Source organism: Haemaphysalis longicornis, unplaced genomic scaffold (genome assembly GCF_048455015.1).
Source record: "Haemaphysalis longicornis isolate Haplotype H1 unplaced genomic scaffold, Haemaphysalis longicornis Haplotype H1 scaffold_7, whole genome shotgun sequence".
Lineage (NCBI taxonomy): Eukaryota > Metazoa > Arthropoda > Arachnida > Ixodida > Ixodidae > Haemaphysalis > Haemaphysalis longicornis.
In genome coordinates this window covers 74133923-74147154 of record NW_027526422.1, presented here as the reverse complement: position 1 = coordinate 74147154, position 13232 = coordinate 74133923, and the positions used below count along the sequence as shown (strand labels likewise).

The 13232-nt window shown below is 47.6% G+C and overlaps 1 protein-coding gene and 1 non-coding gene across 2 annotated transcripts; both read left to right on the top strand.

Annotated features, from left to right (window-relative positions):
* The first annotated feature begins 3376 nt into the window (after window positions 1-3376).
* Window positions 3377-3449, top strand: Trnar-ucg (transfer RNA arginine (anticodon UCG)). The gene has a single exon. It is a non-coding gene; the product is annotated as a tRNA-Arg (tRNA).
* A 3035-nt stretch (window positions 3450-6484) lies between these two features.
* On the top strand, window positions 6485-12978 carry LOC144145955 (uncharacterized). The gene is made up of 5 exons (XM_077677827.1): window positions 6485-6567; window positions 7017-7121; window positions 9598-9851; window positions 10976-12048; window positions 12854-12978. The coding sequence occupies exons 3-4, from the start codon at window positions 9660-9662 to the stop codon at window positions 11360-11362; spliced, it is 579 nt and encodes a 192-aa protein (XP_077533953.1). The 5' UTR covers window positions 6485-6567; window positions 7017-7121; window positions 9598-9659; the 3' UTR covers window positions 11363-12048; window positions 12854-12978.
* Window positions 12979-13232: the final 254 nt, after the last annotated feature.

Sequence of the window (13232 nt, the reverse complement as noted above, 5' to 3'; positions counted from 1 at the left end):
GACGTCCAGTTGGAGGAAGACTCCGACAGTGCCCATGGGTTCGTGACCGCCGTATGAAGCGGCAAGGACGCTGCCACTCCAATGCAGTGACTCCGTCTGAACAGAGACTATTATAAAGTTTTTTTTCATCATCAGAATATAAATAAGAAGGGGAAGGGGGGCACAGGATTACCATGAAGCAGTAATAGACTAACTTGAAAGGTAAGAAAATATCTGCCATAAATGAAATGGCCAGGAAATAGTGCAATCAAATAGTGATATTAGAGATGAATGTCGGTGTCCTTGCTAGGAGTTCGTAGCCTAGACGGCGGCCAGCTCCGGATTGAAGAGTTGCCGTCGGTTTGTGTTGCAGTCCGGGAAAACTGGTGAAACCTTGCAAAACTGCTTGTTCTACTTATTCAAAAGGTAGCGTTTGGAAGCAAACAACCAATGAAGTGCAAATGCGGTCCTACGGCCCCTGTGACGCAAATCACCCGTTGTACGTTTTGCCCTGGATCACCGTTCAAGGGAAATCGTGGTGTCTAGTATTGCGAGGTGAAGCTTTCATCACAAACCGAGACTTGTACACGTTGCTTGAGAAAGTAAGCGGTCACAATTATAATTACTTCAGTGTAACGAGCAACCGATTACAGTTGCAGCCTAAAAGTATCATTAAAATATTTTTATAGAGTAATGACAACTTCCCACGTTACTTTTCATTAAATTTTTATTATACACACGTAGCGTGGCATGAATAGTGAGACCGCCAGTAAATGTGATCGGAAAATATACGTGCACGTACGAACCTGAAATTATCGTCGAAGATTATTTTAGCGGCGTACTAATCCCCGAGGTTCCGTGCTCAGCGGTTCTGCAACAACAAAAAAAATTCATCAGGGCACTGAAGTCCGCCTATGTAATTTGAACGCGAAAGCTTAGCTGCACTTATTGACTTATTTACTGCATTGTCGTATTTGCCTTTTTTCTTTTCTTTTTTCTGGTACAGTGGGTATGCGTCTCTTTTTTCGCTTTCGTTTCTTAGCAAGCAGACTGGCACACGCCACAGCGTCCCCATGAAATCAGGGTTCTGCGAAGGTGGTGCGCTCTTGTTCTGCTTACGTTGCATCACTACTTTCAGGTGTCACGCGGTACGGACGTATTCTGAAACTTTTACGTTTCCCATTTATAGTTTTGTGAATTTTCTGAAGTCGGCACAATGCCCCTCAAAGCTCCCGGTTTCTTTATTCCAAACGGAGCAAGCAAACCGTCTCCCACGGCAACTGCGATTGGTATGATCGAGACAATACACGCTTTACGAGCGACCTTTGGACGCGCATCTTACGGATTTTTTTCATAGTTTTCACACCGTGTCTTAAATCCTACAAGCTGCCATTTTTTCGGTTAGTTCTTCCTGTTCTCTCAGTAAAGTAGTTCGGCGTACTTGGTAAGAAATGCAGATGTACAGTTAAACCTGGATGCAACGAATCTCTGTGTAACGAATTCCTGGATTTAACGAAGTCTTTCAAGTTCCCATTTCCATCTTCATTGAAGCCCACGTGTTCGCGACCTCTATGCAACGAATTCACTACGCTGATGAGTCAAGGTTTCTTGCCCTTTTTTGAAAAATCGGCTGGCGAAATGCACTAATTTAGCAAATTTCACCCGCACCGCAATCTCGCGTGCGTTGCCACGTGTGAGTGCTGTGTGAATTAGGTGTTAGGCCTGCCTGTCGGCGCGTAGTCACGTGTGGCCTTGATATCTGCCGTATGGGTTCGTCGATGATTTCTGCTGCCTGAATACGAAAAGATTTGTCTCTTCAAGACAAGCTCGCAATTTTCAATGCTGCCTCCACCGGCGAGAAAGAAGAACGTCACCGCCCGGTACAGTGTCCAAGCTAGCATCCCTTTAACAATTTTCGCTGCAGAAAAGAGCATGAATTTCGCGAAAAGGTTCTCTTTCAGCACAAGTTTGGTTCTTGAAATGCGTTAAGGCATTGAAAAGTATCAAAAAGCAAAAGTGATGCTTAGTTACGTTTGTGAATTTGGGGGTCGTGTAGTAGCAGCAAGCACAAATGACGCAGTTTTGCAATGTGAAATATATCCTTGAACAAGGGTGAGTTCAGCTTGGCTGATGGCTAGCATATTGGTTTCGTTTCTGCTTCACTCCTGTGAGCTTTAGCTCTAAACCTGCATGTAACGAAAAAGTGCGAATTTTTTGTCAAATTCGTTATATCCAGGTTTAACTGTACGCGCTCAGCTTCATGCAGGTTTCGTATTCCTGCCAATTGACTGAATTGCTCGTCCAACGTAGGTTTTTGAGCTGCTGCCGACTACCCTGATTGTCTGCTGGAACATGCACATCGTTGAATGCAATGCGTCGGAGAGAAAAAGAAAATGATGTTGAGACTCGTCGCATTACGTCGTTTGGCGAGTGTTTTTTTTTTTTTAAATTGATCGGAATGTTCGTGCTGCCGTAATTTTTATTTCAGGCTCAACGTATTGAGGGCATTTTAATTGGAACCATATTCAAGGAACAGTGGGAAATTGCAATTTCTCTAGGCTTTGTTTAGCTTCATTTTATTCTTTGTATTTTATTCTTTGTATGTTCCGCATCTCCAGCCATGGCCGACACATGTTGAGCCGCCTCGGTGTCGCTACCGTGCACGCTTCACAAACGCACAAATGACAGGGAAGCAGGAAACATGGTGGAAATGGAGCGGGTAGACAGAATAATAGAAACTCAGGATACATGATATTATCGTTACCGGCATAGTAAATATCACGCAAAGTACGAAGATATTTAAAAAGCACCAAGCAGAATACCGCTGCGAAAAAAGCTTACACTGATGTTCAAACAGGTTACAGATGTGGCAAAACAAAATAGGCTCCCGGCTGCTTGCAACGCGGCAAGGTGACAGCCTATAACTGCTAACTATTTGCTTGGTGAACCTAGTAACACGTTAAAGCGCAATGACACTTTGGCAGCTATCACATTTAACGACTGCACGGGTTTTCAGCTCTACAATATGGTAATTAACGAAATGCCGGATACGGCATATGACTTGGGATTAGAAGATTGCAGGTTGAGTCCTGTGGCGGACACGTGGGCCTGTTTCAGAATTTTTGTGTTTATTTTGGAATTGTATTTCTGTTTCTACTTTTTACTTCAATTAGACGGACCGACCAGCTTCCAAGCAGCGGTTTGACACGGTTCGGCTCGGCAGAGCACATTGGTAGGCAGGCGTTGGTTGTCGCGTAACACTTGAATGTTATACTTACATATGTCGCTAGGCCATTATCATAGGAATTCTGTTACGTGTGCGACGACATGGCTCGTGCGCGATCGCACCGCTCATGGAAACACACATTACACCGAAGAAGAGTCAGATGAGTCATCTGTCCGCGTGGCCTAATGGATAAGGCGTCTGACTTCGGATCAGAAGATTGCAGGTTCGAATCCTGTCGCGGTCGTTCATCGTTCCTTTTTTGTCCAACTTTTATCGGTCGGCTCCGGATTCGTTCCGCTTTTTTTTTTGGCGCTGTACCCTGGTTTCCGTTTTCAACTGTAGTACGTAAGTTGCTAGGTGGACGGCATCCCGCGTTTACTCACTTGTGTGGAGTGTAGTGTTAGGTGCGCAGAGACTTCCGTGTTTTTGAAAACAGAATTCGCTAGTATAGCCCATAACGCAGAAGAGCCTCCTCTGCCAAAGCAGCCCGCAACGTCGCCCAGACATGGTCGAACGCAATTTTATTGAACTTGCACTTGCAACATGCACAATTATTGAACTTTTAAAGCCTGGGTGAAAAGCGAAAACGCCCGTGCTTTCGAGGTTTCAGCGCACGTTAAAGATTATCCGGAGGTCAAAATTAACCCGGAGCCCTCCACTACGGCGCGCCTCATCGCCTGTGAAACGTCGGCTCGTTAAACACCCATCAATCAATCAATCAATCAATCAATCAATCAATCAATCAATCAATCAATCAATCAATCAATTAATCAATCAATCAATCAATCAATCAATCAATCAATCAATCAATCAATCAATCAGTTAAGAGGAGAGTGTAGTAACAAGTTAAAAAAAAACTGCCAGTTTATGGACGCCTTTGTTAACGTTCCCGCCAAACTTGGAAACACTGAATTTGTGCAGCAAGCTCAGAGCATTCGAGGATCAGTTGAATGTTCGAATGGGAACAACACAGAGCCAAGGATCTCGTATACTTCTCGTAAGCTCACAATTGTATTTTTTTGGGAGGAAGCGACCAATTGCGTATAGTAGCATTGGTGACGTCGTATAGGTGCTCGGCCCTGAAGCTGATGCGCGAAAGGTTCCCCGCGAAGCTGACATCAGCCGCGCTGATGTCAGCTGATCAGCCGCGCTGACATCAGCCGCGCTGATGATGCCGCGAAGCTGCGCGGCATCTGCCGCGCAGCTGACGTGGACCACGTTACTGCAGCCATTGACAACGTTCCACTTTGTGTGGGCAGTTTCGGTTGCCTGCGTCCGGCCGTCCCACTGTTTTACTGTTTCCTAATTGCACTCGAGTTAAATTCACTTTTGTTGGAAAACATTTATTCAGAAAAAGGGAGAGGGGATGTGAAAGAAAGAGTTAGGAGCGGTGGGTGGTCATCCTGTTCCGGTAGGCCGCGCAGGGTAGCGGCCGCCTTCGCCCGAGAGATCAGGGCTTCCTGGTCCTCGAGCTGGCAACTGTGCAACGCGCTCTCCCATCGCTATACAGAAGGGGGATCGGGTGGTCGGGGGTTCAGTGGGCACATCCATACAAGGTGCAGGGTCGGGTTGGGAGTGTCGCAGCGTGCGCAGTTGGGTGCATAGCAGGTGGGGGAGATGCGGTGGAGGGTGACGTGGTTGTGGTATGCGTGAGTTTGAAGTCTTCGCCAGATTCGGGTGTCGGAAACGGAGAACGAAGGCTGAGGAGGCGGATAGGTGCGTCGGGAGGCCCTGAAGTGGTACAGGATGTCGGTGTAGGTTTGTTGGAGGGGGGTCAGAGCGGGGGAACCGTGGTCGAGGTTGGGGCGGCAGGCCTCGTCTGGGAGGGCCCGGGTAAGAAGATGGCGGGCCGTGGCGTGAGCCACTTCGTTCCCAGGGAGGAATGTGTGACTCGGTGTGCACACGATGCAGGTAAAGGGTAGAGTGCGGCGTTGTGACAGAATATGGAGGGCCAGAGTGGAAACTCTGCCTTGAGCGTAGCGGCGGCAGGCGGCTTGAGAGTCCGTGAGCACCGTGACAGTTGGAGTCCTAGCGTGAGTGATGGCGAGGGCTATAGCGGCTTCTTCTGCCGTGCTTGTTGATGCTGTTTGCAGGCTGGAAGCAACGAGGGTGGTGGCGTCGGAGCGCACTACGGCAGCTACGTGTGCTAGTTATTGGTGGTAGGGAGTGGCGTCGTTGTAAAGGGCACTTAAATAACTGCCGTATTTTCGAAGAAGGAGGCGGGTCCGATCCTTTCGTCATCCAATGTTGTACGTGGGGTGCATAAGGCGTGGGATGGGAAGCACCCGTATGTTCGCGCGTTGAGCAGTGGGTATTCGTTGGGGGGTATCACTTGTCCTTTCGGCGATTTCACTCGGTTGTTTTCCGTCCCTCGGAGCACATACCTACGTGGGGGGATTGGTAAAGTAAGCGGAGGCTTCTTGAAACAAACTCGCATCATTTATGCCATAAGCACTAGTTTTATCGAAAGAGGCTGTCAGTCACGAACGGCGGGCATTTTTCCACGGATTTGCAAAAGTGTGCTTCACGTCCCCTGAGCAACCCTTGAGGGATATCTTGTAACTCGTTGCCTGTTGCGTTGTTTGCAGCAAGTTAGAATATCGGTATTGGTGTTGCACGTACTTGGACACGATTTTTTTGCGTCATCTAAATAAACTAGTGGCGCTTACCTTAGTTAGGTTGCTGGTTTTCTTCGTAAATGACGCCTACCATTACATTGCTAGAAATTATAAGCGTAAGAATGTATTTTATCATCATCGTAATAATAAAATCATCATTTTCATCATCATCGTCATCGTCGTCGCTTTCCTGCATCATATCGGATGATCGAATTGCGCTGGGTATGCTAAGACGAACGAGAAATTCCGCCAACTTACACTTATAACTATGAAAAACATAAACAGAATAAATTATCTCAGACGTAAAGAGTAGCATTCTAGCGGATAAAGGAGCAAACTCAAAGGCAAGCCAACCGGACGTTATGATGTAAACGGGGACGGCAGACCATATATGTCCTTGCGCTGAAAGACCCCAAATAGCCCCCAAGGATAGGCTAATCTTTATGCTTATTTTTGCATTTCGCTGTTTGTTTATGTGTATGTAACTAGAAAGAGACGTGAAACAATAAAGAACAACAGATGTCGTTGTATACTCTTCGATTAAGATGAAGAAGAAATAAATCACGCGCCCGGGCATGCGCTCAGAAGATTAGGAACATTCGCCGCGTTCGGCCGCACCCTCTGCTCAGCCCGCCAGCTCCAAGTCTTAAAGAAGCGTCTTGAAGAAGCGTCTTGAAGACGCCCGCTCAGCCGTCTCTGCGCCAGTTCAAGTGGTGCGAGCCTCGCCTCCCGAGGCTGCCAAGGGTGAGAACGACGTACTTTTGTGTTTCCGCGGTCAGGGCGTAGACCTGTTACAGTTATCTGGTACCTCCTGGACTTGGGGCTTCATCAGACTTGTGAGGCTAATCCGGGTGTACCACGCGCAGTTTAACTGATGTAACGCCATGTCTGCACGCAGAGACATTGATATCGCTTGCGCAGTATTACAATAGCCAAACATGCCTATCGCGAAGTGCAGTCGAGACCCTGCAGCGTCAATTGAGAAACATGCGCAGATCCACGCTTGCGCAGGACAGCAGAGTTGCCGGCTCATTCTGTATTTTATTGTTTTGTCTCCTCCGGGAGGAACTCTGAGACCATCGCCAACCGGTTTGATGTTGGGCGCAACGGTGCATATGCATTTAAGAATGAGAATCAACCTTTATTTAGCCTTCTATCCATAATTTTACGTTCACTGTGCTGTATGAGCGTAGACGATGCCCCACGCACGGCCACGGCCACATCATCCACGAGCAGAGGCGGCGGCGGCAAGACCTTCCCGACGTCCGACACCGCCCGACGTGCAACGTCCGGCAAGAGTAAGTCAATCCCGGCGCAGTGTACAACTATTCCATCGATCGGCCGCGCGATTACCCAGCGAACATTCATTGGCTCATACGCACGAAAGTCCATATTTCTGCGTGTACCTGCCTGACGACGTAATCACGAGAAGGAATTTGCTCACGGCGTTTGCCACGGCATCGAGGTGGGCCACGGAAAGGGTACGAGCCCCTGTACCACGTTTTGGATCCGGCCGATGTATAAGAGCGATGAAGGTTATCGAAATGAGTTTTTAAGGCGAAGCTTTCTATGCCTTACTGATGGCGTCGTGCGTCCAAGCAAAACGCGCTGCAGGAAACCAACGTTGAACAGTTGCAGGAAAGCTGAAAAGGACGTAGAATGGGGCTGGTTGCTACTGCTTCATATCGAATTGCGCTGGGCATACTAAGACGAATTGGACAACAAAGGGACTGCGACGAGGCGCAAACTTGCAACTGTTTATTAAAAAAAGAGGAAAAAAAACGAAAGACACGTAAAGTATATATACACAAGGGCGCAACTTTGCTCTTGCGCGACAAAAAATAAACATGATAAGAACAAGAATGAACCGGAAAGTGAAGATAACAAACCTACTTAGACGACAACAATGCATGTAAAAACTGGCAGGATGCGTGTGGCAATCAATGTGTGCAAGATCACTTTCTCATGGTGGCGGCTCTCTTCGATGGAAGTTGCCTTCTACATTAGACAGCAGGATTGACGGAGTGCTAACGCACCCATCCGCTTCTGTGATTACGTGATGGGCTTCTAAGATCTCGCCTGTGAGAATGCCTTTAGCGCGTGCCAAGATATGCGTGCCGCGAAACGGCGGTGCGCACTTGTACGTTTTGTAAGTTTTGCAAAGGAGGGCCAGATTGCTCGTCAGTCTTAGTATACCGAGCGCAATTTGATATGATGCGGGAAAGCGATGAGTATGATTATTGTGTTATAGTGAGGTTGGTGATAAAATATATTATCAGCAGGGTTGGTTTTAGGTGGTGCGAGGTAGGACGTTGGTTGAATTTGGACTTTGGGAGAGTGTATTTTGGACTTTCGCTTTGACGTAAATTGCACGGGTATACGAAGTCCCTTTATACAGTTTCCTTACGCTTCTTGCACGAGCCACGTCGGCCGTCTGGCCAAGACCACAAAAAAGTGAACACTCTTCAGGCATTGTTTTTTGGCAAACAAGATCGCGGTGTTTATTCGCGGTCGCGCAAACTGCATATTTTCGTGTGTGATTAACCTTTATGCCCATGAAGTAGATGTTATAAGGCCAATTAATTTGCGTATTTTGACAGGGATAATTTGACAGGCGTATTTTCAGCGAACACCGGGAAGGGGAACTTCATTGCAATTCTTTCTGGACGCACTTTGGTTTCGAAACGATAAATGCGGAAGTGTGGTACGCGCAGAAGATCCAACTAGACGCGAGATGTCCATAGACTAGAGGAATGCATTCAGTTTGAAACCTCGGGGTTACCTGAAACCGTGTTTACTTGACCGATCTATCACACCTGTCAAAATGGGCTTAGGTAATTACGTGAATTAACCCTAAAGGTTGGCATTGCTTTCAGTTTTAGAATATGATGGCGCTGTCATAAAAGCAAGTTGAGGTCCTACCGTAACGCACCCGCGTTGCTGCTGGTGTATATAGGCCATAAGTCCGTAATTCTTGACCAGTAAACAAGCGTCTGAGCATGCAATGAAAAAAAAGCTGCTGCTTCATACGTGCGTGAGAACCACAAAGATTAACTAGTTGGGCGTTGTGGGTAGTTTCCAAAACAACTGACGCTAGGGCGTAGTAAACAACTGCCATCTCGCAAGGAAAGAAGGGCAGCGACGACTTCATGAATACTAATTACCTTCCCAAGTCGACCCGCAACCCTACTCGGTAGCCGTTGCGGTGGCATGCTCAAGCTGTGCTGCAGAAGCACGAAAGAAACAGAAGTCCAGTGAAATAAATAAATGAACCACCGAATAAACTGGGCGCCATAAACTATCCTTCACCGCGCAGTAATGGAGTGCTGTATTGTTTATTTGTTGAGCTATAGTGAACCTTTACTTCCGGAAAAAATATTTTAGTATATTTTTATCGGTGTAAAAGTGTATTATTGGTGCCTTGACGTTTTTGCCCATGGAGATGAAACCGTTGAGGATAGAGGTACACAGCTTAGCTATAAAAGCCTCGCGTCTTTGAAGCACGAAAGGTTGTAGCGCGGTCGTAGATGAGTGTAACTCTAGGGTGGGCACTCCGTAGACGTAAGGCTTGGGTTTGGGGTGTACAGGGCGAATCCTGCACCTGCTGTTTGGCGTTCAGTGAGCGATTCTTTGAGTGGGTGCCGGTTTGAGGTGTGAAACCCCAAGATGCGACGCAACAATATTTATGTTGTTGTCCATGAACAAGTGACAGAACTTAAAGGAGCGGTGACCTTTCGGTAGGATACACACACGATTTAATCCATCACAATGCAGTTGCAGAGCTCCAAAATTTGGAAGCGCTGCGCCCACTGGGGCTGAACGAGGCGGCCTTGGATATGCCCCACAGCCTGCCGCCGTCCGAGGGGGCCCACATCGAGGGCACGGTGCCCTCTCTGAACCTCCTGGCCCTGATGCAGAGCGTCTTCCGGCACCTGGGCATCGAGGGCGTGGGGCTGTCCAACCTCGTCGACCCCGAGCCCCGGCGCACCCGGAGCCTCTTCCTCGCCCTGGTCAACAGCTGGCCCCGTGTGAGCAGCATCTTCCACAGCTACAGGGAGAAAATGAGCAGGGGCTTAGCTCGGCTATGCCAGGATATACATAGCGTGAGCTATAGGGTTGAGCTGGTTATTCTTAGGTTTCCTGGTTGTCTAGGATTAGCTGATTATCATGCTTCCTTCTGGTAAAACGATTTCCAATCCAATCCAGTCCAGTCCAGTCTAGTCACTGCTCCTCGCGCATTAGCAGCACGGCTCTCCAGGAGCCACGCGAATCGGCTGTCAAGCGGCTCCGGCGTAGTGACAGACATGGATACTGCGCAATGGAGCCGACATCTGGGCACACGCCGGCGCCAGTGCGTCAGCCGCGGCTATGACGTCACTCCTCTGAAATGCGCAGTCTGGCGAATGTGGAGACCCAATTCTCTACACACCCTTACTACAATTGGATTGTATTTCCAATACAATTCAATTAAATCCAAATAATCTCATGCTCTTCGCGCTTGCGCAGTGCGGCCCTTCATGGCCCACGCAAAACTGCTCAACCTCGGCCAGTGTAGCTTACGCTACAAAAGAGCAGAAACAGCTCGCGGCCATGGCCCCAGGCGCCAAGCTTGATGCTTGCACGGCCCGCGTCAACGAGATGCGCGCTCGGCCGCGTCGAGATGGACTGGGGCTGACTCGTTCGGGATGTCCACAACGAGATGTGGCGCAACAACTTCGACGCACCCAATACATTCGCCGCGAAGCACTCGAGATGGACAAGCAGATGGGTTAGAAAGTTTAATGCATTTATAGCACCGGTGAAATGTGGTCTCAAGGTTGTGGCTTTGCATGCATCTTTCCGCTTATTCAGCTCAGAGTCGAGCTATCTAACATCTCGATAAGCATGGGAACTCCTTTTTTTACTTCTTGAACCCTCGAAGATTACTAAAACTTGACAGCATCGATATCAGTTCCAGTGAGTGAGAGCAGGGCATTGAATAAATTATTGAATTTATTCATGTAGGAGAGATCGAAAGCCTTTTGTTGGGCGAAGGGCAGGAGAACAAAACGGGTTGCTTTCTAACTCGCAGGCTTTAGATTGTGTGATGGCGCCTTCCATCATTACTCTGTCTCTTGCCTGATTATCTTCTTTCATTTCTTTATTTCTGCAGCTACACCTGCGCCAACCGCAGTACTACCCGCACCACGATTTTCTGACCCTCACCACAACACCATTACATTTAATCACACCGCCACAGATACTGCAACTACAACCACACCCACCACTACAACACACCAAGAGCTCCCGCTACTACAACTACACCCACCACAGCCAGCTCCCCAACTACTACGACTACCACAAGTCGGTAGAAATACTACCAATACAACTGCTTTTTTACAACCACCATCACCACCACAACGTTCTCAGACACTACAACTACAATCACCACAATTCTACTAATACTGTATTCATTACCTACATGAGCCCTCGCACTACACCACAGATACCCCCACAAAAACTACTAGTACAACCAAAATATTACCGGCACTCCGACTAAAACCCTCAAATTATAACCCCAACTGCAATCACAATGACTACAGTGACACGACATTACACTCAACGCTGCTACAACCACACCCAGCACAAAAACATCCAGAGCTTCAGTTGCTACCCCATACCCCACCCCCCACAGCGACTCCTCCTCCTACTACAGCACTACAACCACCCCCACCACAGCTGCAACAATCCCCACAGTTATACCACAATACTACCGCAACTACAATCCTTACCCCGCCACAGCTACAACAACTACTATCACCACAGCCACTACAACGTCAAAATTATATTCCAACATAACCACAGTGGCTATTGTTTACCCACAACCGGGTGAACGACTAGTCACCACAATTACACAGCAACTATAACTTCAAAAAACTACCACAGGTTCTACTACAACCACCAGAACTACTACAGTTGCCACAATTGTAATTCCACAAATGTGATGGACACTGATACATGCTCACCTACAACCACCACAGCTAACAAGTTCACTGCCACCACGAAGACTAATTTAACTACAACCACTACACACAGCACTAATAGCGCAGCAACTATCAATTCCACTACAGCTAATACTGCAACCGCCATCACTGCTGCAAGTACCACTATGGAAGCTAACAACTACAATAACTACCGCCATACCCAACGCTACTGCCACTCAAAGCACGAGCAAGACCGAAACAAGTAAGTTCTCTTGCAGCTTAACGCTCAAATCACCCTTCTAGGCTTAAATTCGATTTGATTTTCGCTTGGACGTGAAATATTATATCCTGTACCTTGAAATTGGATAACAGTAAACGTCACGTCCACCAGCGCTAACACGTTGGCTTGGTACACTTGTCAAATCTAAAACGTTCTAAATGAAGTGACCTTACTAGAATTTCCAGCGAAAGACAGAATTCAGCACATCGGTATATTCGTATATCCTATAAATGCTGAACTTTCGTTTTATGAGTATAACTTGAGGCTCACAGTGGAGGCAACTAACTTGATAGCGTGATTCAGCATGCAAGTACCTATGTTTAAGACGGTTTATCTTCAGGGCTGTTTCCCGGCACGCACAGTGGACGACGTTCGCACAGGAAACTACACGCTACCATGCAGTAATGCTTTCGATATTAAAAGAAAGCAAACGTCTGGTAAACACAGCGCTCTTATAAAATATCTCGTTAGTCCGTCAGTGTACTGACAATTTATTGAACCGCAAGGCGCATTCAGAAAGGCTTGTTCGGTTTAATTCGGCTATAGGCTACTTCGTGTTAGTAAACTAGACAAAATTATGTTGGGTGTGGTTGCCCTAGGAGCGCGAACATCCCTGGTGGCGCTCCGAAACAATGTTGATCGTTTAATGCATGCGCTGTGGCATCCTGCTTCATTAGTCTAGCACAGAATGCGCAAAAAACGCGAAAGAGGGCAGTCCATTTTGTGTACCTCCTGTCCTGTGTCACGCCACTTCACGAATCACGAATGGCTCTGTTATCTCCTGCAGCTACCATCGATCGCAAGACCCGCACTAAAGGAACGTTCCGTGGTTCATACTTCCTACTCCGGCTTCTCGGCAATCAACGTGGAATTTTTCTACCCCTCCACGAATTTGCCTTCTCACCACTTTGCAGCCGAGGCCAAAGCCGGTTTTTTGGCGAGGTTCTGGCAGTGTTGTCATTCAGGAGCCCCTCTTCAAGACCCAAGGCCAATACACCGGCGCCTTTTTCCGCCTACGTGGGCCATTGGCGATTTGTACTCCAAACACACGTAGAACTGTATCGGCACACAATTGTACGCCCTGAGGCTGTAATTGAGAACAGATGCATATAAATCAGTCAATATCAATATGCCATTTCCTGTCAATATCTTCTATGCCATTTTCA

Excerpts from the sequence above, each read along its gene's own strand:
- LOC144145955 (XM_077677827.1), top strand. The coding sequence starts at position 9,660 with ATGCCCCACAGCCTGCCGCCGTCCGAGGGGGCCCACATCGAGGGCACG. Across the intron at positions 9,852-10,975 it reads TGGTCAACAGCTGGCCCCGT|CTACACCTGCGCCAACCGCA; the intron begins GTGAGCAGCATC and ends TTATTTCTGCAG.